Raw genomic sequence first — 25,837 nt, 5'->3', positions numbered from 1 at the left:
CACAGAGTTTAAAAGGAATGACAACATTTGAAGGACTTCTCTTCACTTGCAAGTCTTGCCTACCTGTCTGATACCTAAATTCTCTAAATACCAGTCTTCAGGGTCCAACTTTAACAGTGTTCACTGCTCAGAATAAGAGTGAAGCAACATTAAAGAAATTAAACTACTATTGAAATACCTCATTTGCAGACTGAAAAAATCAAGTTTTTATTAGTAGTGTATACCAAAATTTTTCAAATTTATTTCCAAAAGGCATAAGTAAAAATTAGCTAATGTATGTTTTTAACATTAGTATTGAAATCTCAAATGTTAAAAATGTTATGTTTTATTTAACGACGCTCACAACTGCAGAGGTTATATCAGCGTCGCCGGATGTGCCGGAATTTTGTCCCGCAGGAGTTCTTTTACATGCCAGTAAATCTACTGACATGTGCCTGTCGCATTTAAGCACACTTAAATGCCATCGACCTGGCCCGGGATCGAACCCGCAACCTTGGGCATAGAAGGCCAGCGCTATACCAACTTGCCAACCAGGTCGACCCCTCGTCAATCACTGAATGGGTGCAGAGAAAGTAAATGGTATGTAAGGTGGCTTAAATACAAACATAAATTTAACATATTAATAATATACTTACGTCCATCATCTTCCAAAGATTCAAGTTTCACCTCTTCCAATGGAATGATGTGCTGTTTATTATACTGAAAATTGAATAAAATTTTAAGATTATGTTTTTTTTTTTTTTTTGTTATTACTCGACTAACAAGCTGAAAATAATGGACAAAAACGTAATTCACCAGAAGAACTACACCAATGCTCCAAGATCCAACCATGCTTTTCAACATCAAAAAAACATTAGGGTAATGGGGAAAGAGAGAGTTTTAATGTGACGGTCTACACTGTAGCCTTGGCTACAAATATATGTTAATTTGGTGTAGTGAAATTTGAAGTTCTTATTCTTGTTGTCAATGTCACTAGTCATTATATTTAACATCTCTACATTAATGGTGCCATGAAATGGAAGAACGAGAAGATTACACATTTGTTTATTAGCTGTCACTGTCCTCCTGAAATGCCTTCTCTCTTCTCCAGTTCTACCTCACATCTTCCTTTCTCACTCTCTGTGATATAGCTACCTGTAATAATAGAGTACAATCTGAGGCACGACAGTCCATGAAGGACCATGATCAACCAACTGGCTGCTGGTCTCACGTCCACATGTCGGAGCAGAGGTGGACGATCATCTAACCAGAATGGAGGTATCGTGTGGTTAGCACGATGATCCCCCAAGCCATTATCACTGGCTTTTGTAACCGAATTTCGCTACAATCGTAGCTTCCCAAGTGCATCACGATGGTGGGTGGGCACCAGTCCCATACACTGGCCGAAATTTCATGAGAAAATTTCTTCCCCCATGAGGACTCGAACCAGCGTGCATTCCATAACGAGAGTCCTAGGTAGGATGCCTTAGACCACGACGCGGGACATACAATCTATATACAACTATTTAATTATACATTTCTTACCTGAGGTCAGGGCCATTTTCGACGTAAGTACTTGTGTATCTCTAAAATATTATGTAATAAATAATCAATATTATAGATCATCTAAGAAGTAATGTCGATTTTTGAGTTTGGTGTTTTGTAAGATTTTAATGATTTTCTTTGGTTGGGCAATGCAATTTAGAGGATGTTTTGGTTGTTATTGCGTATTGTGACCATGTGATAGTCATCAGTTTTTAATATATTACTATGATGTACCAAAGTATATATGGAGTTTCAGTAAAGTAATTCTGCATTTCCATATGGTGAAGAATTGGAGAGAGAAAAATTCTCTCCGGCACTGGGACTCAAACCCCGGTTTCCAGCTTTATATGCTGGAACTTTATCCACTAAGCCACACCAGATTCAAGTTCCGATACCAGATTGAATCCCTCTCAGTTTAAGTTCTACCTACTGCAATCTGTTGGCCTACCCTGTCACACTGTGTCCAACCACAAGTAATAATTTTACTAGATGGTCACTGTGGGCAAATTGGTTTATCTTGCTGGTGGTGCATTTAATTTGAAGTGCTCTCTTCAAACTCATTCAGAATTGAAATATTATCGGAAGAGACAGGCTACACTGTCAGCAATCAGTAAGTAATAACTTACTGTGTTAGTGTTATGCTTACATGTCAGCTGCGAGTGAGTGTTTTTTATTCACATTTTTTTAGTCATGTCTTAGTGGAGCGAGATATAGACAATTAGCAAATGACAGAAATGAAAAACAAACTGAAGTTTTGGTTTCCAGAAATCTTATGAATACTCTGATCCTAGCTGATCGAAACCTCATGAATCTGTTGATATTTAGAATGATGCAACTTTAGCTGTGGGTTTGGACGATATTGAAGTTGTGGAGGAAGATAAAAAGAAGTCAAATTTCGACTTCGTGCATTTTCCTGATGTCAGTAGTGTTTCTTATATTTCTAATAAGGATCTGGCCAAGTGGATTGCTGATAATTCCACTCATAACTATCTGTTCTTAATGCCTCAGAAATTCGATAATGCTCAATGCGAGTATAGTGATCACTTTTGCAGTGTATCAAAATCAATGTTCGTAAGGGATATACTAAATAGTGAAAAGGTATCATGGACTTGACTAATATTTTTGGAAAGTACGGGTCGAGTTTACCTGTGGGCCATGTTATCTGATAGATGGCTAAGCTGATTCCAACTGTCTTCGAATTGTTACATTGATTGATAAAATGCTTCAGTGCGCCTTAAAGGTCATACAACAAACACACCTTCAAAATATACAGAAAACCAACCACCACCACCACACATATACACAACACAGCTAATCACCCCACACAACACAAACATGCTGCATTCAGGACAATGGTACACAGATTACTCAACATACCCATGAGCCAACAACACTACAATGAAGAAGTGAACACAATCAAATACATAGCACAAGAAAATGGTTACAACCCAAACATAATAGACAACATCATAAGGAAGACAAAACAAAAACTCAACACAAAAACACAAGAAATGCATCACACTAACATACGAAAACAAAAACACACACAAGATCGCATCCTCATTCAGAAAACAGAAATACAACATAGCATACAGAACTGAAAACACACTACAAAGACATCTCCACACACAAACAAATAAATACAACCACACAGGCGTATACAAACTCACATGCAATAGTTGCGACAGTTTCTACATTGGTCAGACAGGCAGATCATTCCAAACTCGATACAAAGAACACATTAAAGCAATAACCAGAGGACACAATACATCTACATATGCCGAACACATAACTAATGCTAACCACACATACAATAACATAAATACAGACATGGAAATCCTACACATACAACCTAAAAACCAAAAACTCAACACACTAGAACAATACGAAATATACAAACACACTAAAACACGCCCTGCTCAAATCCTCAACATACAGATCCATTTCAGAACACACACACTATTTGACACCACATTTCAACACTTTTCAACAATCGAATGCACCCACAAAACAGGCAGCGAAGTTCGAGATGACGCCGAGATCTAGTAGGCTCTGAGGATGGTGTGAAGAAGCCGCACATGCTTACACAATTAACACGAGTAAGATTGCCAGTTAATCAATTTTTTTTTAATTTAACTGCTTCTATAAACAAGAATACACTGTTGAAAATCATATTGGATTTATGCTTTATGAATAACAACCACAACTCAGTGGTGCAGATAAAAGTAGCCCGCCTCCTGTTGCAATATTTTGAATCCTTGAAATTCCATTATCGTATTGTAAACAGTACAACAATGGGCAATTTTATGCAATAATCGATTGTTGACATTCTTCCTGTCAGTTATCAGTCGAATTATACGTGTCTGTTCGCATTCTGCAATACAAGAAACAATGGAAATGTGTGTGGGAATAGGTTCGATTAAGGAAACCCGCAAAATGTTCAGGACAAGTTTCCGGAAAGAGGACAACTGGCGAGGAGAGCAATACAGAGTTTCGTTAAAAAGTAGTGCGCTATGGGATCTGTGCAAAATGTATGTGAACATGATTAGACGTGCAGAGCTGTGCTTGATGCTGCAGGGAGCCACTTTTAACACCTTCTATGAAAAGTGAGTCCTTTTCAGCACTTCACTTCTGTATTTACTCTATACTTACACGGGCTACTTTTATCTGTGCTACTCTGTATATCGCCAAAAATACTATTTAATCATTTTTCAGCATGTGCATTATATAATTCGATAATGAAAGGTTAATTCCGCAAAGAGTTGGAGATTATTTTTCAATTTACTTTATACTCCCTATCACAACTGAACAGACTACAGTAGACTTCTATGTTGTCGCAAACAGCTGGATACATTAAGAAGATTGATTGATTTATACTCCCTATCGAAGTAAGAAATACTCGTAATAATTGTACCACCAACAAAACCAATGCTTAAAAATAAACCACAGCCTGACTTCACAAATCAATTTTGTTTCAACAATGAATAAGTTTGAATAAGTTTCTTTGCATCGAGTCTGATGTGCTTCGTCAGATCGACTTTGATGACATCAACAATACTTTCTCTGTGAAGAAATTGCGAAGGAAATCTTTAGAATTCACAAGTAAGATGTGTGTCTTGATTCCGGTAATTTGTAACCTTTCATTTAAAACTAAACATTACCTGTATAATAGATGTGGCAGTTGGGGGACAGTCTGGTTACATCTTGTAGATTGGCTCAAGAGGTCCAGAGGAAATAATGTTTGAATGAAAGGATTAATGTTATCAATGACGTAATTAGTGGGAATGATGGGTGGCGTATGATTTAGGAGTAAGGGTTAACAATGGCGGATTATTTAATAGAATGGAACTGAAGAGTCAGCTTCTATGAACTGGAATTTTTCGATTCTATTATTTCGAAGAGAAATAAACAAGTGTTGTAATTTTTGTAGGAGTGTTAAGACAGGCAACTTGCGAGCGTTGTGGAGATACAATACTAGTAATTTGTCCTGGATCTCTCGGCAAAGTGGTAGCTCAAGGCAGAGATTGTGTAAAAACATCTTATTATGACGTAATATATAATCGAATATTGAACTTCAGTGGAAATGTTTTCTTTTGTGACGTGATGTATATTGATGGAGATGGTGGGGAAGGGAGTCAGGTGAAGCACTGATGGCAGTGAGGAAAGGGACCGCTGTATAACATCAGGAGAGACAACTCTGAAGGAGACAGTGAATACATCAACAGTCCACAAAAATACCTATAGGCCTATAGGTAAGTATCATATATCATGCATTTTTTATGTTCAAAGCAGTTGAGTCTGCAAAATAAAAACACAAGTTTTATCATTATATACAGCTCACAGAGAAGCCATTGAAACAAAAGAAAAATTGTGACTCCTTTGGTGTAGTTCTCCTGGAGAAATACTGCCAAATTAAAGAACTTACTTTTTTCTTATTGATGACAATGTTTCCGTATACAAGAATGTCATTGAAAAGAAAGAACTGTCTTGCTTTAGGCTTCTTTCGGCACATTTTGGTAAGAACGCCTTCTCCAACCAACACTCGACCAGGCACACCAAGTGGCTGAGAATGATAAGAGAATTCGTAAGAAGTAAATAAAGGCATCTTATTCTAAATTATCTACGATAAATGTAGATTAATTTATTAAACAGGCCAACACCACGAAATTCATTTTTCGAAGATTTATCTTAGCTGCAAACTCTACCAAAGACTGTACAAAATGCAAACATATTAAACAATAGTTACGATCAGTATTTTTCTTCTGGAGAAAAAGATAGTGGAACTCCATGTAAATTTGATTATTGTGGACAAAGAAATGATTACTGTCCAGTGTATAGGAATTTTGTCGTTTTCAACCTTCTTTTCATCCAATTTTAAGACTTTCAAGACTTAAGCGGAATTCAAGAAAAACATAATTATTACCACATTTTTCATTCTATAATGAAAAATACATAAAAAAAGATGCCAGAACGCCGTGTTCCACCAGACAAAAGGCACTAATTGAACCGGAATACTGAGAAACTCCACATGTCTAGAAAGCTAAACTTTTCAGGAGATACAAAAAACATCTCAGATCCTAGATTTGTGCTCAAATTATTTTTTTCTTAACACTTTAGCTAAAATGAATGTTGATGGGAATATGTGGGATTTCTCTTCATAATATCATGAATCTAGATGTTTAGAATACGAAATCATACATAACTCAACTCAAAATTTGGACATGTGGGGTTTCTCAATATTGTGATTCAATTATCGTTTTTTCAACAATTCTACGAGTACATGCATACCACCTGTAAACAATACATTACCTGACCAGAACTGCCGAAACAGCTCTCAACCATTGCAATGCGTCGGGCATTGGCCTCACTGTTAACTATGGACATAAAATATCATTGTTAGAAATATATTGTATAGTACTTTACGGTATATAAAAATTATCTCAGGATTTTTAATCTTCTTGGTATTCTGATGTGAAGGGCCAAATGCCAACCAAACCCTTTAAATTTACTCGTTCTATGTAGGCTTCAGTATTTTGATGTGAAGGTTCATATGTCAACCAAAGACTTTAAACAGTATGCACGTTCTATGAAGGCCAGTTTGCAGATATTCCAAGATCGGTGTCGTATTAATGACTATCATTTCCTGAATTTCTGATCAAAAAGTTTCAAAGACATAATTAGTCACCCCTGAAAGCACAGGTTGTGCCAGCTAACTGCTACTTATAGGAAGGGAGGGGGTTTACTGAAACTGCATTCCAAACTTCAACTCGTGAGCAGCGTTTCCAACCGTGGCCAAATTCAGCTAAACGTAGCTTAGCCAAAATGTGACTGAATTGAGTGACCACTTCTAAGGATGTGTAACTACTTTCTTGTATGAAATTTATTTCCTCAAACGCTAATACCTGTAAGAAGCACCTCGCTTCCTAAAAAAATCACAAAAACAAAATAGAAAATTTAGGGTGGGGCTGAATTCTTCATTTATGGAAAGGAAAGCACTGTTATTTGCTGCGAAGTGAATTGAGCTTATTACCTGACAATTCCTGAATTCGTGAATTCAACACCCAACAGGGTCTTTATTGGGAGGTCAACTACCAGTGCCGTCTTAACACATGGGCACAGTGGGACCCCACGAGCACAGGGGCTCCATGCTAATCTAAGAATAGACCAGAATCTAACATTAATTTTCCAATCACCTGCCTCACCATTCAAATCTCCTACAAACTCGGTACAATTACGACTTGTAGCAGAGAGTTAGCAGGTCTGACATGCTGAAGGACTTGACTTCAAGCCAATTATCAAGGCATTCGTAGTTGATATAGTCATTAAATGTAACAGTTTTTTCATTGAATCATAAAATACATTAAGTTAAAATCAAACAATATTAAAAAGCACATAGCAATATGATTCAAATTCATTCGGTAAACATGTTTGAGGATATGCTCTCCCATCATCCTGGTCAGCATGAACAATAGCCGAACCAGTCTCAATGCTACTGATGATGGAATAGCACATCTCGAAACATGTTTAGCGAATGAATTTTAACTGTGTTGCTGTGTGTTTTTTTATACTGTTTGATTTTGACTTACTTATATTTTATGATATAAAGGCATTCTTCGTAAAGAAATTTCGAAAATGTTTGTGTTGAACACTTGTCCATGATAAATTATTCATGGTAATTTCATAATGTGCGCCTGTATCATCTCACTATGATTTACCAGCCAAGTACTATTTTTGTGTTCAAATGTTTGTTTTCAACTTCAAGGCTCATGTTATATTGTCCCAACATTTGTAATAATTAAATTAACTTTGCTATAGACCTACATCATGTTTCTTTACTGACTCTGTTGGAGGTACTAATAAGTGTAAGTTTATTGTATAGATAATTTTCATTTTTACTCCTGTGTAGACAGGGTCCTGTGCACTGCTATGCCCAGAGACTTATAATGCTGTTAAGATGGCCCTGTTGCCTACCCAACAGAAAATGAATAAGTAGGCCCTATTCTGATGAATGGCACCTCAAACACATCCGTCTTTCAACTTCGTAACTGTAACATAGGTCGCCAGTTTCAGTTTATTACTCTAGAATAAGAGCTTCTCCACATTAGCTGCTAATTACGAATTTACTTGTGTTGTTACAATTGTTTTGCACAAAGTGTCGCTACAAGTCAATAATGATATAGATATGAGTGGGAAGAGGTAGTTTTTAAAATGGGGGACTTAGACTATGTTCCATTGCTACTTGTTTATTTGCATTTATGACATCTTATAGTTTTGAGCTTAGCTTAATTTTGGTATTTCTAGCTGAATTTCAGGACGTTTGTAGTTGATTCGATCATGTTGAGGTTGGCAAAGCTGCTCCTGAGCCAAACAGATGGGCCACAGTACAAATTCTTCTTCTTTTGAAAGGCAGTTGTTTCGTGAATATAAACATCGAGCAGGAGCAGGGGCAAAGACTGCACATTAAATTTTGCGTGAAAAAAAATTAAAAATGTGACAAATGCTGGAAATGTTAAGCACTGCTCGGTAAACATGGAGCTGTACATATATTTACGTGTGGTACAATCGGTTTAAAGAAGGTCGCAAGAATTCAAGATGACCCTCGTTCTCGGCAGTCCTCGATGTCTCGTACATCAATGATTGCTAATTTGGGAGATTGCTGAAGAATTACATATCATATGGAACATGTCAGGCAAGGCATTGCTAAAGAGAATTTAAACATAAGATGTGTTAAAGCGAGTTTTGTCTAAGGATCAAAAACTCTGGTGCACTGAAGTGTGCGAAAAACTGAAAAATCTAGCTAAAATGAACCGAACTTTTTGACACGCATAATTGACAATAAAGAAGGGGTGTATCGATATGACTCGGAAACAAAGCTCAAGCTTGATAAGAGAAGTCACAAAATTCTCTCCTGAAAGCAATGTTGATTATTTTCTTTGACATTGGGATTGTGACACATTACGAATGTCTTCTCAGGGGCCAAACAATTAATCAAACTTCTACATAAAAGTTTTAATGTGTTTGTGCAAGAACGTGTGAAGAAAATGCCCCGAGATCCTTCAAAATGAGCATTGGATTCTCCACCATAACAATGCACCTGCCCATTGTGTCTTCTCTATCCAAGAACATCAGTCCAAAAAAAATCCCTCTTATTACTCCACCCTCCCTATTCACCAGATATAGGCCTAGCTCCAGCAGACCATTTCTTGTTTTCCAGAATAAAAATGATGCTGAAAGGTCGTAGGCTCGATGACATTCATACCATTCAAGAGAATACAACAAGGAAACTAAACAGGACTCTGTCTCCAGAAAAGTGACTTCCAAAGGTGTTTTCAAATATGGTAGGAATGCTGGCAGGCTGCATTACGTCAGGTGGAGAGTATACTTTGAAGGAGACAGACACTAGTTTAGACTATCCCGTAAATTTCTGCTTTCTTGTTACAATAAAGAAATTCGGTAGAAAACGTTCATCAATATGGCGGACATCGAGGATCAGTGACAGCTTGGGTTTAGTTTGTTCAGGCTTTTGGTATGCTTACCAAAAAACGTATATGCAAGGCATACTAAAAACCTCAACAAACTAAAACTAAGCTATCACTGATTCTCGATGATGTCACTGCTGTCCGTCATACTGACCAATGCTTTTTACCAAATTACCAGAATCTTTAAACAATGTGTGTGTGTGTGTGTGTGTGAGTGTGTACACACATGTATACACAGATATATTATACTGGTATTTGTATTAATAACAAATGTAACAAATAACTTGCTATAAAATCTTGGAAGAGAAAAAGTAAAAGAACAGAAACAAAGTAATTTATAGTACAAATAGAAAAGAAACGAGAACACAAAAAAAAAAAAAAAAGGAAAAAGAAACCAAGACAATTACACAGGACGCAACGAGTAGAAAAAAGCAGAAATGAAATTAGGAAAAAAAAGGAAAAAGGTTTGGGTGGGATCATATGTAGTCTATACAGGTACGTGAAGGTGTGTCGCTGTAAACTGAAACTCTGCAACTCCTTGTTATAACTTGATAAAACGAACTTCGATTAAGCTGATCCAATTGAACAAGAGTGATGTTTGAACAAGTACTGTTAGCCTACATTAATTTATACCAGTTTAATTTAGGGCTATTTTTCTTAACTTCGTATTCATCACCCTGACATATTATTCCACAGTGACACCACAAACGTCGTGCAAGTTTGCACCATAATTTTGATATAATTTACAATTAAACATTAAATACGCTTCGAAATATTTGAAAACAAACTCTCAGGATCTGATGAATATAACAAACACTATCTTCAGTTCCTCTTACAAATAAATTTTATTATTTTATTTTTAGCCTATATAGACCTATTGTCGGCCTCGGTAGCGTAATTGATATAGTGCTGGCCCTCTGTGCTCGAGGTTGCGGGTTCGATCCCGGCCCAGGTCGATGGCATTTAAGTGTGCTTAAATGCGACAGGCTCATGTCAGTAGGTTTACTGGCATGTAAAGGAACTCCTGCGGGACAAAATTCCGGCACACCGGCGACGCTGATATAACCTCTGCAGTTGGGAGCGTCGTTAAATAAACCATAATTTAAAAAAATAGGTCTATTTCATGCCTTAATTCATTAAATTTCCGATTAAGCACATAATTATAGAGGCAGCTCGTTCGGTCTCAACAATAAATAGTACATCCTAATATCCTGCGTACTTATCAGTTTTTCCATCTCTGGGTTCACATCAGAAAAATTGTTTGCCAATCAGTCCATGCCTCAGAAACATTGATATTTACTGTTGAAGGCCTACATGACGTATGATGAGGAGGTATGTTCAATTATAAATTAGATTGAGTTCAAAGGTTCTAAGAACATCGATACTTAATGGGTGATTTTATTTGCGAATTTTCTTAATACAACATCAGTCTTACAAGTAATGTAGGTCTACTCCTGCTATACGTGTAAAACTGGACTGAATTCTCACATAACCTCAGTAATTCTTTAAGAGCTGACTCAACCCATAATGCCACAATCTGTTTCTCAAACAGAAAACGTAACATATGAAAGAGTATTCTGATTAATATTTGACAGATACAAGAATAAGGAAATTTGCAAAGTATCTTAGAAAGTTACTCCCATTACGTCCATTGAAACACGAACTGTCACGTTAACGATTCCCTAAGCGTTGAATGATACATTTGAATATAAATTCATAATACCTTATATGGCTACGTTTAAATATGCACTACACCTATAACGTCCACAATTGTAACTTTCAAATATACCGATAAAATTACAACGTCCATTAAAACAAACTCACCTAGTCTATCAACCATGTTTCAGCGTGAACCAATTCCACCAATTCGTAAGATTCAGAATGAATCACATTCACAACAAGTAGTTCAATCGTATTATCGAACATAAAACAAAATTATAAGTATAATTAAAACGCTTACTCAAATTAACTGGCATTACACGCTATTATTCTTACTTAATTCATCATTCGCGATTTTATAGACATTAACTTCTATCTCATGCGATCCGATTATGGGTTCGAGATTATGCATCACATGAGAACAAGTGAAGGTGGCAGGTTGTTAGGATACTTGTGTGTGGAATCGAGTAGAAGTGTAGATTAAAACTCAGGAATATGAAGATTTGTGGACCAAAATTGTCCCTTTGTGGACTGATAATTAGCGTCTGGGGAATTTTCCAATTGGTATATTCTTCATTTTTGTTGTTATTCTTGGACTGTCAAAGAAGAGAATATCTCCTTTCTATCCTCCTTTCTTACTTACTTATTTCTTTACAGGTTTTAATGGGTATATTTTATTATGTGAGAAGCATAGCGTTAGCCGAGGATCTTCCCGGAGCTGAAAAAGAGGGTGGATATGAGTCGTCGGATGAATTCTACAAGATTGCTGAAAGAGGTTACATACAGGTGTGTATCGCCTACATGTCCCAATTGTTTGACTGACTGTATTTTCCACTGCATGGAACTTTTCGGATATGCTATGAATGGAACCTTAAAAGTCCAAAATGTATTGTAAGAGTGCATTATCATTATTGGGGAATTGTGCAATTACAAGCGGTTTTCATCGTAAGCATATCGAAAATTCATATCTCGTCCACTGTGCCGACCCGGATTCAATCCCCGTCTTGGTCATGAAATTTGGGGAAAATTTCAGTATACACAGAACACTCCACAGTCACCCTCACTCTGAGAGGTTCTGAGCCAGGTCTTCAGAACAAATAAAAAAATGCCCTAAAATTGTAGGTACACATACGTGTTTAGGACTGTTTTCAGAAATTCATATTTTGAGACACATTAGCCTACTATTTTGTTATATTGATTTAACTACCGGTATCAATTTTGTAACATAGAAATTAATTCATGTCCATAATTAAGGATTTGTTCACTTTTAGTACAAAACTTTAAAGTACTTGTGGACACACCTGCACTTAGCCTACTACGCCAAATTGCTTAAATTAACGAAAACATTAAGAATCCATTTGAGATTCTAACTGTGAAATTATCATTGACATGTTAATGTTTAGTTTCCATTCTTGTTGAAGATAAGCATAACTGAAAGATGTTATCTGCAACGTGATGTGCTATTCTTTTGTTTCAGAATGCCTACAACTGTTGGATTGCAGCTTGTCTGTACATATTTACATTGGTCATATCAGGTCATCAGTTTTATGTTAATAGTCGTTCATCTCTGAGTATGTAATGCAATAAATTTCCAGTCAACAGTTTTGTGAAAATTCTAAGACTCGTCAAATTGAATAGTAGTTGGCAAAAGAAAAAAAAAAAGAGAGAGAGAAAATTAAGTATTCCACATTATGCATTGTGAAGAATTTGATCTTCCAAAATACATTCTTTTGTACAATGTTTCCCAGTGATTGGAGAAATACAGTATATAATGGTAGTAGGGAAAGAATTAGAATTTCTTCAGTCATTCTTCATGCCTAGTTTTCTAGTGTTCATATTGTTTTCAGGAGATTTGCAGCTGTATTTAGCAGTAAAACAAGCTTAGTATCTTAGACATTTGCATTACTGCTTAATTGTACACGAAGTATTAAAGTATTAATTAATTGCAGTAGATTGAGTTATACTTAAACTTGTATAAATATTTGTGGAGATTTATTTTGTTGTAAGAGCAAAGTAAAATTTTCATTTTGTAAGAATATGTATTATAATTTAAAAAAAAAAGTATTTGTGAAGTTCGCTTATTTTTTTAATTTTCAAGTACCGTATTTGTGTATAATATTCACCTTTGTGTAATTCATCTTATCCTACAACTTGTTAATGGGGAAAAAAAAAAAAAAAAAAAGGGATATGGTAAAGGTAGACCTATAGGTTTATTTATATGATTGGAGTTGTGCAGTAGAAAACATCTGATGTCACCTGCTCCAAGGAACTAGTTTAATCTTGGAATATTACTGACTTTTACATTCATCACTATTCCTCTTCCTCAAAAAGAAAAAGCATGATGTCGGAATGGACACAGATTCTAAATTTATATTTATTGTTCTCCCAGCTTTGAATTTATTTGTAAATAATCACAGTTATATTGAAATTCTTTAGTTATAATAAAATATTTCATTACTTTCAGTATTGTGAGTGTTAGTAATTTATGCACATTTAATTAAATTTTGATACAGTTTTACACGTAAACCGAAAACTACATGGAGGCTTAAAACACTAAATAATTTATAAATAATACTTTGGAATCCTCCAAATGAAAACATGTTACCAGGCTCAGCTCTCATTTTCTGGAGTTTGTGCATGAAGGTGATTGGTAGGTTAAAGATGTGTTTGTAATTAGGCCTATATACATAATTTTGATGAATTTCACAAAGGCATCATGTTATATAGTTGAGAGTTAAATTTGAAAAGCAATCGTTATATTTGAATAAAACTGAAAATACGTATGTTCCAAAATTGGCATTCAGCATTTTAAAATTGAAAGTGAACTTGAAAACCTCTGTAGAAACATTTGATGTTCCTCCTCCCCGCCATACAAGTACACAATAATTTTAAAATACCATAAACCACTGCTTAAAATTTTCTCGAGTTATCATGGTCATTAATTTATTATGATTACGTATCTGCTTAATTATTGTCATTTCTGGATTCTGCTATCCTTTAAAATAATGTTCCATTGGCTGCATTTATTATTTTTATGGAAAGTTTCCATCTTCGTTTAATAGTACTTTATGTAAATACTGTACGTCAATTTGAGAACAAATAATTTTATTCTGTATTATTAACTGAAAGTGGAAATTTACCAAATGGAAAGAAAAGTAGTTTTGTGTGTTATTTTTGTCAATTTGGATTTCATTTAAAATATTTTAATTAGCCTGTATAAATTGCTTTTTTTAAGATCATGCCATAAAATTAAATTTATTTGCTTCACAGTTCTTTAAAACAAAACAAAATGATGTCGTTATTAATTAAACTTATTTCATGAATTTAATGAAATCAGAATTTAATTTAGTCAATATTTTTCGTCTATAAATTCATGTTTCGTATATAGAGAAACTGGGTAACACAGATTTTGTGATTATTACAACTATAACACACCTTCACTCAGTACATGTGTGAAGCAGTTATTTAAAATTTGTATTATAGCATTTCTACATATTTCTCTGTTGGATATAAATAACATGACTGAATGGCAGGCACAGTTGGCCTGAGTATAAATTACTGCTGTGTAAGTTTCGGTGTATTTCACATATAATTGTATCTAGTTACTTGGCACTTGCTTGTTGTTGAGTTCTGATATATGTACTTGTACATGCCTTTTTTTTTATAATATTATTTGTAGCAAATTCATATTTAACTTGTGCAGATATTGCTAAACTTGTATTATGCACTGGGTATCCAGCTTTCAGAATGTAACAATACGAACTATGTAAATACAGCAACAAAGTACGTGTTCAAATTAGTTGTGTGGTCTCAATACACTAAACATTCTGGCAGGCATATGCAAAGAAATTAATTTGTGAATTGTCGTGTATAGATTCAGTTCAATCTTGTACCTTGTAATTTGAATATATTGAGATTTGTAGGGATCCTCATTCCATTAAATTGAGACTTGGGTATGTTTGTGAAAATATGTGTAATTACATAGTGTTACAAAATGTATGTATATTTGTAAAATAAAGTTATGAACATAGACGTTTTATATTAATGTTTTCCGAGTTTATTGAAATGTAAAGTTTGTTCATTTGTTGTAATGAGAAGACAAGGGTCCATTACTAACATAGTAGGTGAATCATCGAATTTCAATGCCAGTGATAATGAAATCAAATACTGGTTTCCAAAAAAAATCTGTTGTTGTTGTTGTTTTCTAATGCCAGGCGTTTGACAAAGTCATTTGACCTCTTGCACTCCAATATTTTTCAAAGATATTATCATGACCAGCCACTGAAGCACAGATTTGGCAAGTTGTAGCCGATTTAAGTGAACACCATATTTTAACGTTTTGGTGGCTACTTCATTCACACACAACCCCCAGAATGTCTGGAGGACCACACCTGCTGTTGGTAGACGGGTCCATTGGACCTAGCTGGCAGATATTGTTGATTACCAGCTTTCCCTCCTTAAGCCACTGGAGGACGATTTTAGTGCCATAGCAGGTCAGCACTAGGAACAGAAAAGTAGAAAGAGGAGGAAGGAAAGGGAAATGAACCTCTAGGCCTCGAATGCTCTAATGCCGTCGGGGTCGAAGAAAGTTAGAGTTCAGTCAGAGGACTGGATAGGAAAGGGTAAAGAGGGAATAGGTATTGGTTAGAGGAAAATTATACCAAATTCAGTCATTAACGCATCAAGCTGACCAGTGCTAATTGATGAGTAGCCCCTCCCTTTAGTTCAGCTTGTAAAATTATGCTTACTAACAGCTGCACCACGGGAAGGTAGGGATGGGACATTGGGTATTTGTCCAGGTTGGTTCCTTAAAGCCTTCAATGGGAAGGATGAATGGCTCTCCCCCCTGTATCCGACAGATACCCTTTTGCAGCCAAAAAAAAAAAAAAATCTGTAGTGAATATAAAAATTATTTGGTGGGGGGTTTTCTCAAGGTACTCCATGTCATTTATGCACGATTCACAATCATTATTGCCGAACGTTCCAGAAAGCAAGTAATTGTAGGGATTTCAGCAGGAGATACCAATTTTCGGGTCTTCAACGATGAGATAAGGTACACTCCATACTTTTACTTCACTCTCGTCCGTGAGGTAAAGTGGTTCTTGTGCTTGCTGTTGTATCTGATGTCCCTAGGTTCAAACTTGGCCAGTCATAGAAATCTTAGTGTGGCTTGCTCCAGACTGGAGTGGTGGTGTAGTATATTTATGGTTTGAAAAAGAATTCTATTACTGAATGAAAAAAGAAAGAAAAGAAAACAGATCTAACAGATATATCCTGCCATTTTTCGTCTCCAACTCTTTTAGTCATTCTGGCACATGTTATTTAAGTTTATTTATACATGCTTCGACATTTGTAATCATATTGCTTGTGTAGGATCTTTGGATGGCAAACTCGTATAGTAAACAGGGCAGTCAGTACAACAGCAGCTGTAGTGAGAGAAGCTAAGTGCTCTGAGAGCGGCTGTTTCTCAGTCCTGATCGTTAGGCTGTTTTTACTATTGTTTGGTTCTTGTTTTCATGCAACTGTTTTTAGATTAACGTTTATATCTGAGATTGAGGTGGCGATGAATCATGGTATGTAAACTTCCAATCCTGCATTTGCCTTTGTGACCCCGAGGAAAACCATGAAAACACCAATCAAATTGGCCAACCACGAGGTTTGAACCTCCCAAGTGCCAACTCGCTTAGTATATTAGATACATTATTATTATTGTTGAAGTATGAATCCTGCTTGTAGATGTCTCCATATCAGGATTGGAATGTTTTACACTGCCAGGCTGTCAGTTCAGGAAGGCTTCACGGACTACTTAATGAAGGTGTCAGTGACAATACTGTTATATAAGACATAATGATACAAAGGAGTATAGTATGGTTTCCGGGAAATATATGAAAGATAATAATTTATGAGAATAGTAATTTAAAGTACAGTATTTTTATATACGAAATTGAACTTCAAAATCTGTTATAGGTACTGGATCTCTTATTAGTGTATTAATTTATTCTAAAGCCGTTATTACTGCTATAACCCATCTGTCACCTAAAAGTAAAAAAATAAAATAATATTGTTGGGAAAATATACACCATCTGATGAAACTTAACAAAAGTATACTTTTTCAATGGGTACCAGCACACTATGGGTTATCTGGTAATGAAACTGCTGATTGTCTTGCTACAAAGAGAAGTAATATTTTACGAAATCCCTTGTCTACTTTATCATTTCCATAAGTTAAGAGATTAATCAATTCAAAATATCAAGATATGAATCACTTATTTATGAAAGGCCCATTGTCCACAAACTTATTTTTGTGGGAAATTAAAAAAAAACTTTATTGAAAATACTAATTATATTAAAAATCTCAAAACATATGTTATACTACAAGATAAAGGGAATATGTTAAGGAAATTTTCAGTTTACTATATCAGAATTGTCAAGCATACAGCTTTTTGAAAAGGCTGGACAAAGAGGCTTTCTTAAATAAACACATTTCTTCCATTCTTCAATGAAACATTTATTACAAAAATAAGCAGTAAACATGTAGGCCCGTTTCCTTATGCCTCTTCCTCTTTCCCTTGGCTCTTTGCCATGAAGATGTGAGAGTGCAGAACAAATCTTCTGACTTTGGGAATGTAGGAAAAAAGCGATTTCAGGTCACGAACTTTGTCTTCTGTAATTGTTTGACAGTCAGTGTAAGCTTTTGGTTTGGAAAAACTATTTCTGCTCCAAATGCAAATAGAAAGTGCTTGGTTTTTAATTCTCCAATGTAAGGTAATGCCTCTAGCTATCCCTTTTTTTCTTTTGTCCAGATGAACTCGTGGTATGTTGATATTGCAATGACTTCTCTCTTTCCTTTCTTAGAATTCTTCAATCTGTGAACTTGACTTTCTTCTGATACTGGAGATCTCTTATATATAGTGGAGCACCAGGTTTGGAAATCCAAGATGTCTTCAGTTCTAACAAGTCTAACACGAAATTTGTAACTTGCATTTGCAATAATTTCTGTCGCATCTCTGACTGTATAATGTCTATCCACTTTGTTTAGGCTGCACTTCACCGTACCAAAATCTCTGTCATTTGGCAGATATGAATGTCCACGTATTGATAGTCTGTACACAACTCTTGAAAAGTGACGCGCATCCACAAGTGCCATCAAGAAGCAAATCATGGAATGATTTTTATTTTGCTCTGCTGCGTTATCACTGTAAATATACAGCTCACCGATGTGCTTGAACCTCTTCCCTCACATATGTGAGCAAGAAAGAGCACACTTCACTACTCCCTCTCCTTGCAATGCCTTCATGATATACAAAAAAGTAGGCCTCACCAGACTTAACATTGGAATTGAATATTTAATTTTGGTTCAACATATCGCTCATTTGCGATAAGAGAGCCACAACTCAAAATTTTTCATTTTTGAGATTCTTACAAAAGTGAACTCCAAAAGTAGTATATTTTTATCGAGAATAACGACAAATACATGATTACATTATTTTTCCCCCAGATGGCAGATGTGTCTTTATTAAATTGTTTTAATCTAACAAAATCATTACAACAAGAAAGACTTAATTTTAGTTGTTGCAAAGCATTCAAACTGAAACGTTTAAATCTTTTCATGAAGAGTGACAGAATTTGTGTTGCGTCTTTTCATTGAATAATTTTTTTCAGCGGCAAGGATTTATTCTGCGTTGTGTCATTATTTTAGATAAGTAACAAAGACTTATTTAACTTTCCTTATCATCAATAAGCTTACATTTAATATTGTGACGGTATTTATGATTAAAACTATTTTTAATTTAATAATTATTTAATGTTATGTTTGTCTATTTGAAAAGTATAATAATGTTTTACCTCTATTTTTTAATAGGGTTCGTAATTTTTTTTACACGGAAATGAGTCAGTTACGTTCCTATCTAATTCTAAAACTGTCAAAAGAATCATTTTTAGAAAATGATGTCTGGTAGCCGGTTTCTCAAACACAATTCGAAGGTTTTTTCAATAATATTCAATATATCCCTGTAAATGAAATAAGTTTAAAATAGGCTATGTAACATGAATAATGATCTGCCCTGTTATTTACAGAAAGTAAGTAGGCTAGTGTAAATGATGCTGATGCAGATTCTAAATAGAATGTTTTTAATTTAACATTTTTGACTTGAAAAAACTGATGTCACCTGTTTCATTTGGCATGTGAGAGAAGCAGAAAGAGGTGTCAATGAAATAGGTCTCTGTGTACTTAACTTCTTGGAAGAAAAATAAAAAATGTCGACTGAAGACATAAACATAATTTTCTATACTGATCATTGCTGAGGACTTCTGTTCTAAGGTTCATGATCCATCTGTACATGTTTACTGTATCCAAATTCCCAAATCTGAAATCCATTATCCATAAATTCTTGATAACTGGACACACTTAGGACGAAGGTGATAGTGCCCTTTCAATGATCGAGAGCGAAGTAAAACGCGTGTCCAAAAGTGGTCCGATTTACACTCCACATCATTTTGTCTCTATTGTTAAAGCTGCAAAGAAAACAAGACGAACCTACAAAACTAAGGATATATCCCATAAGGACTTTTTCAATATCAAGAATCTAGGAACAAATTACAAGAACGCAGATTACTTCAGGAACACAAGGAAAATCAACCAAGTAAAGGTTTTGACAGTGCATCAAAGTCCTCCATTGTCATTTTTCTACAAAACATTCTATTTCGACGAAGAATTTCAAGAAGTACAACTAAAAAAATGTTCTGCAAGAAGTAAAACCAAAACCGAGACTCCAGAATTGCCACAAGTTTATAATGAAAAAATAGGTATAAGTGGGAGGAAAAAGGCAGATTTACTAGATCTGATTAAATCGAATCACATTCCAAGCTTCTATAAAGAATTCTTTGAATCTCTGAAAGTGTAGAGAGGTGTTGTGAACTGTATTGAAAGTGTTGTGCTATAGTTTATGTTTACTGGGCAATTTATTTCTAAAATAATTTTGTGTAAAGAATTTCAGATTTTGTATAATGCTTTCTCAATATAGATTGTTGCTATTATATTATTTTTTCTAACATAATTCATAGTCATGTATTTAAAAATAGTCTTTAAATTATACGGTTACTTATAAAGTATAATTTTCATAAAAACGTATTACATTCGTTTGTCAATACAACAACATCTTTGTTAAAATTTAAATTTATTAATGAATGTCACAGAGCACCCTTATAATATTATTGCGTAATGACATGCCAATAAATTATTCCATTGCATTACTTTATCGAAAAATTACTTTTCTACAAACACAATAATTGTGCAATTATTGTACAATTGCAATAATTGTGCAATTATTGTACGTCAGGTAAATATTCTCACTGTTATAACTAAAAACAGACATATATTTATTTAAAAAAAGAACGATACAACTTAAAATAATGATTGAAATTAATTAATAATTATAGTACTATAAGCTACAACACTAGAAATATAATACATGTGTAAAATTGCATTCCGTTTAGAAAAAGCATGTGCCTACAATTTGATTTTTAAGAATATGAAAATTTTAAAATGCTTCTCCTGTAAAATTAGCACTTTTTGAGTTGTGTCACGCTTATCGCAAATGAGCGATATAAAATTATAAAACTTGCATAACAAATTCGTGAATAGAAAATACCAGAGTTTTTTTAGTGTGCAGTCATACACAATTTGTGCAGTAATAAAAGTTAAAAGACAACAGATGCCAAGTTAAGCAATAGCCTTTTGTTCATGGAAATTTGCATTGTATAGGCCTAAGTTACAATAAACAGAAAATTACAAGTAACGTAAAAAATTATTGTAGCATAATTATGCAAAATTGTAAGAAGGTGACTCGTAACAGCCAACAGTATCTCAGAATGTCTTTTTCTTTGTTTTTGTGGCATTGTCCTGTGGGCTGTCTCCTTGACATTTCTTGGCATGCCTGAATATGCCAGTGAAGTACTCTTGTGACAGCTTCCGACGATTGCTGGTACATCGTTCACACTTCTGGAGCCAGAACAGTACTGCTTCCCAAGGTGGCATGTTATAGTGAACAAAGAAATAAAGGTTATCAGTTTGGTAGTCATTCAGGCATTTTTGTGCTCTTCAAGGAGGTATCTGAACCACGAGTCGCTCCACATCAGCAATGTAAGCCTGAACCACAAGGATACAGCAAAAAGAATTGCTAGATTTTTGTAATTTGCTGAAGAGGCAAAATATTTCACTTTTTCTGCAAGTGTTTTGCCACGGAGAATGTCTATATTTGGCAAATCCTTAAGATCTCGATACTCAAAGTCTATTTCTGATAGATTGAGATCACTGGCAATGGTATTAAATACAGCCTTCACATCTGCATCCTTGGGCAGATCGCAAAATGGCTTCACAATGTCAATCGTCCTTTCAACTAGATTGAAATGGTCGCTTAAGAAATTTATGAGGCCCTTCTTCACCTCCACGAATATGGCAGTTAAATTCCTGTTATCAGTAACATAGAGATTGTGTCCCTTACTTCTTTTTGGTCGTGAAGTCAGATCAACGCTCTTCAGCTGTCTCAAATTACATGGGAGTACAGTAATGCTTTCTGCGACCTCCCAAGATGGAATTGTCAAGCAAAGATGACTTCACGGATTCAGTTAATTTAGCCATGTCAACAATATTAGTAGAATTTGATTGGAGTGCTTTCTGATACCTGCTGAAAACGGACAGTACATCGGCCAGAAATTTCAAGAATCTCAAGTTATCCTCCCTGCAGAGAAATTTCAGGTGACCATGGCAAGAGCTATGAGCACAGTTTTTTGTAAGTACAAAACTGAAGCCTGCCAAGACCGTAGCACGGTCTCCACCACTGCATACGTAAATTCAGTTCAGCAAACCTCGAACATTTCAGGAAGAGTGACTAAATCAACATTATTCTCCTTAGCTATCATGCGCAGTTCCCTGGTTCTGAGTCCAGACATGTGGAGAAAACTGCAAATTGAAGACAGTTTCTGAAGCAGGATATTCAGTTCTGGAACTAAATTGCAGACACTTCTCCATGCTAGGTTTGACCTGTGTATGCAGCACCATATCTTCAGAAGGGGTGGAGCTGGTGTAGGCATACAGTCGAGGGAAATAGCATATCTAATGTTAATGCGACCGTTAATGGAATACGGAACTACATGTTGGGATCCCTATAGGATATATCAAGATAAATTCCTTAGAAAGAATTCAGTATAGGGCAGCTAAATTTGTTAAAGGTAAAAGAGAAGATGGAAACGATACGATAAAAGAACTTAAACAGGAAACATTGGAGAACAGACGTAGAAAAACTAGAATAACATCATTGTATAGATCACATCTAGGTCAGAAAGCCTCGGTTAGAGAAGCCAATGTACTATGGTAGGAACGATCATGATTTTAAAATCAAATGTAGGAAACAGAAAACAGATGTAGATAAATTCTCATTTTTAAATAGAACTATAAATGATTCTTGGAGCAACAGTAACAAATATGAATGATATTCGGGAGGAAATTAAACACAGAATAAATATGGGAAATCCCTGTTATTATTCGGTTGAGAAGCTTTTATCATCAAGTCTGCTGTCAAAAAATCTGAAAGTTAGAATTTATAAAACAGTTATATTACCGGTTGTTCTTTATGGTTGTGAAACTTGGACTCTCACTTTGAGAGAGGAACATAGGTTAAAGGTGTTTGAGAATAAGGTGCTTAGGCTCACATAGGGCTAAGAGGAATGAAGTTACAGGAGAATGGAGAAAGTTACACAATACAGAACTGCACGCATTGTATTCTTTACCTGACATAATTAGGAACATTAAATCCAGACGTTTGAGATGGGCAGGGCATGTAGAACGTATGGGCGAATCAGAAATGCATATAGAGTGTTTGTTGGGAGGCTGGAGGGAAAAAGACCTTTAGGGAGGCCGAGACGTAGATGGGAAAACAATATTAAAATGGATTTGAGGGAGGTGGGATATGATGATAGAGAATGGATTAATCTTGCTCAGGATAGGGACCATTGGCGGGCTTATGTGAGGGCGGCAATGAACCTCCGGGTTCCTTAAAAGCCAGTAAGTAAGTAAGTACTATAAATGATTGGAATGACCTACCTGCAGCGGTCTTTGAAGGCTGTCCTTCCTTAAGGAGATTCAAGAATAACTTTAAAAGTTGTGTATAAAGTGTAAATTAAAATTAAGGTAACATTTATTTTTTAAGATGACACGTATTTATTTAGCCTGACGAGTTACTCCCTTGGTTTGAATTGTAAATTATTTAAAAATAGCGTGTAAGAGGGTCTTAGACTAGAAATGTTTAGTTTAAATGTAGTTCTGTTTGTAAGTATGAATAAGGGTGTAAGTATTTATCTTATTTGAACTGTTGTATCAGTGAAGTTATGGTTTTACAGTGCAGTGAATAGTTCCGATCAGTGATAATTTATAGTGTCAGTGAAATGTGTCATAGTGATATTACAGTGAGTGAGATGTGAGTAAAGTGAAATATTATTATCAGTACCAATGTGAAACTTATGTAGGTTGTAATGTAAAATTAGGTTCACTTATTAATTGAATCAGTCGGAGCTAAAAGGAACTAAGTCACTTTTCACAACTTTTCAGGAGAAGCAAAAACATTCCACTAATAACACAAATGTTTATATTTTTATGTTATGGAAGACAAAAGAATATTTAAAGTCTTAAGTTCCTCCTTCCACCGTTCCATGCACATATCCATTGTTCAAATTGTTGTATAACCCAAAACTGCATATTTTGACTTAGTTCCTTTTAGCTCCGACCGATTCAATTAGGTTATTTTATGTATTATTATTATTAATTGTAATTATTGTGTATAATTGTATTATGTATTCTTATTGTATTGTGTATATAATTGTATTGTTTATTGTAATTTTATTGTGTATTGTTTATATTGTGTATACCACTGCCACCGGGTGCTTGCCCACTTACAGTGTAAATAAATACATAAAGAGGAATGGAGAAAGCTTGTACAGAAGGCCAGGGCTCACATAGGGCTGTCGTGCCATTGTTGTTGTTATTGTTATTGTTTTCTAATGCCAGGCGTTTGACAATAAAGTCATTTGACCTCTTGCACTCCAATATTTTTCAAAGATATTATCATGACTAGCCACTGAAGCACAGATTTTGAGATGTTCCGAATCCATTTCTTGGTTTGAGTTGTACAATGGACAGTTAGGGGACTGATATATTCCAATTCTATGCAGGTGTTTGGCCAAACAATCATGGCCTGTTGCCAATCTAAATGCAGCTACAGACGATTTTCGTGGTAAATCGTGCCATTGTTGATTGATTGATTATAAGACATAAGAGGTCGTTGAAGTTATTTCCCATGGAAAAAAGTGATCACTCTAGAAATACTTTCATTCATGGTTCTGCATTCATTTCTAAGTGATTTCTTAGCACTATTTTTAAATAGTATATGTATAGTTTCACTGTTATAAGTGTTGTTAAAACTTATTTGATTTTCCACGGAAAATATTTACACAATTCTATAAATTCTAAGAGAAATGCATGAGAATAGTTCCTTAAATCTGAACTTTCATAGCTTGCCACCATTTCACTACAGAGAACTGCAAAACATAACAACGAAATCTCAAGCGATGCTTGCAGTATCATTTGTTTCTATGCTTAACTTGGAGAGCACTACAGTGGGAAAATTTCAAGCAATCTCTAGAAGTCTGAAGACTTATCTTAAGGCCAAAAGTCTCTATACTTTTCGCCCGTACACGAGGAGAATTGTCTGTGGATTTGGGTTTGCACAGACTTACCTCTAGGTATGGGTCCCTCAACATAATATATCTACCTTACTTTAGGCATATGAAACAATCATGATGCATGTCACCCATAATATAATATGCTTTTGTATTTCCTTTAACAGAGTGTTTTGTAATGTATTGTTGGCAGTTCCAAAGGAAAACAGACGGATGTTTGATAATCATTATAACACACGGCAAGAAATCTAATGAGAAATCTAAAATTTCACAAACAAAATTTAAAAAAATCTTAGCATGACTTCCTTAAGACTTTTAAGTTTTATTAGTGCAAGAGAAATAAGGATGGGAGTCGGATGTCATAGATTTACAATATGTAAAAGAATCCTGTCCTCCAAGTAAAATTTACTGATCATTTCTTAATAATGGTAACGTCAAATTTAACTCTGCTTTTTGATCATCAATCATCAACATCACTGAGTAATTAATTCCACCTTACAGAATTCTTCACAATGTCAAACTAGCAGAGTCTGTTTAGATCGATCATATCTGGTTTTACTTGTGGCATCCAAATGGCTGTCAGTAACAAACATCCATAATATATGATGGGACTCACGAAAGTGACTTTCATGCAACATTAAAACTTTATCTTATGAATTGTGTACCTGAACAAAGATTTCGATCCTATAAATGAGAATGAGAAAATTCGAAATGCATAGATATTAATTTCAGTGTCTCCCAATGTTTTGTAGAATAGATACTTCTCATATTCTGCAAAACCTAATTTTGCAATTTCTTTACTTATCAAACGGCAATGTGATTATGTACTTAGTTTCTTTATTTGTAAATATGATAAAGATTATTTTATATGTAACTGTAACTCTCTATTTTTCACTTTATCTGATTCTGGACATGATGTTGGTGAAAATAAATGGTGAGACAAA

General features: G+C 35.0%; 2 protein-coding genes across 6 annotated transcripts in view; one reads left to right on the top strand and one right to left on the bottom strand.

Moving 5' to 3' along the window:
* LOC138691046 (pleckstrin homology domain-containing family F member 2-like) overlaps nucleotides 1-11,680 on the bottom strand; it is a 48,239-nt gene extending 36,559 nt beyond the window's left edge. For 3 of the 5 annotated variants that reach the window (XR_011329733.1, XM_069812699.1, XM_069812702.1), the window contains exons 1-4: nucleotides 11,328-11,680; nucleotides 6,334-6,398; nucleotides 5,450-5,587; nucleotides 636-699 (exon numbers count right to left, since the gene is read on the bottom strand). Coding sequence is in view for 4 of the 5 variants with exons in the window: in XM_069812699.1 (XP_069668800.1) it covers nucleotides 636-699; nucleotides 5,450-5,587; nucleotides 6,334-6,398; nucleotides 11,328-11,343 (283 nt within the window). In the remaining variant the exon portion in view is untranslated. The remainder of the gene's footprint in view (nucleotides 1-635; nucleotides 700-5,449; nucleotides 5,588-6,333; nucleotides 6,399-11,327) is intronic. The other 2 variants (XM_069812700.1, XM_069812703.1) reach the window with 2 other exon arrangements.
* On the top strand, nucleotides 11,658-15,201 carry RNASEK (Ribonuclease kappa). The gene is made up of 3 exons (XM_069812704.1): nucleotides 11,658-11,726; nucleotides 11,820-11,948; nucleotides 12,640-15,201. The coding sequence occupies exons 1-3, from the start codon at nucleotides 11,658-11,660 to the stop codon at nucleotides 12,739-12,741; spliced, it is 300 nt and encodes a 99-aa protein (XP_069668805.1). The 3' UTR covers nucleotides 12,742-15,201.
* Nucleotides 15,202-25,837: the final 10,636 nt, after the last annotated feature.

Source organism: Periplaneta americana, chromosome 16 (assembly GCF_040183065.1).
Source record: "Periplaneta americana isolate PAMFEO1 chromosome 16, P.americana_PAMFEO1_priV1, whole genome shotgun sequence".
NCBI lineage: Eukaryota > Metazoa > Arthropoda > Insecta > Blattodea > Blattidae > Periplaneta > Periplaneta americana.
The sequence above is the reverse complement of the archived record's forward strand: the minus strand, read 5'-3'. Positions and strand labels throughout refer to the sequence as shown.

Bases quoted from the DNA above. Each gene is read 5' to 3' on its own strand.
- RNASEK (XM_069812704.1), top strand. From the start codon at position 11,658: ATGAAGATTTGTGGACCAAAATTGTCCCTTTGTGGACTGATAATTAGC. The intron at 11,727-11,819 runs GTATATTCTTCA...ATTTCTTTACAG, and splicing joins TCTGGGGAATTTTCCAATTG to GTTTTAATGGGTATATTTTA. The intron at 11,949-12,639 runs GTGTGTATCGCC...CTTTTGTTTCAG, and splicing joins CTGAAAGAGGTTACATACAG to AATGCCTACAACTGTTGGAT.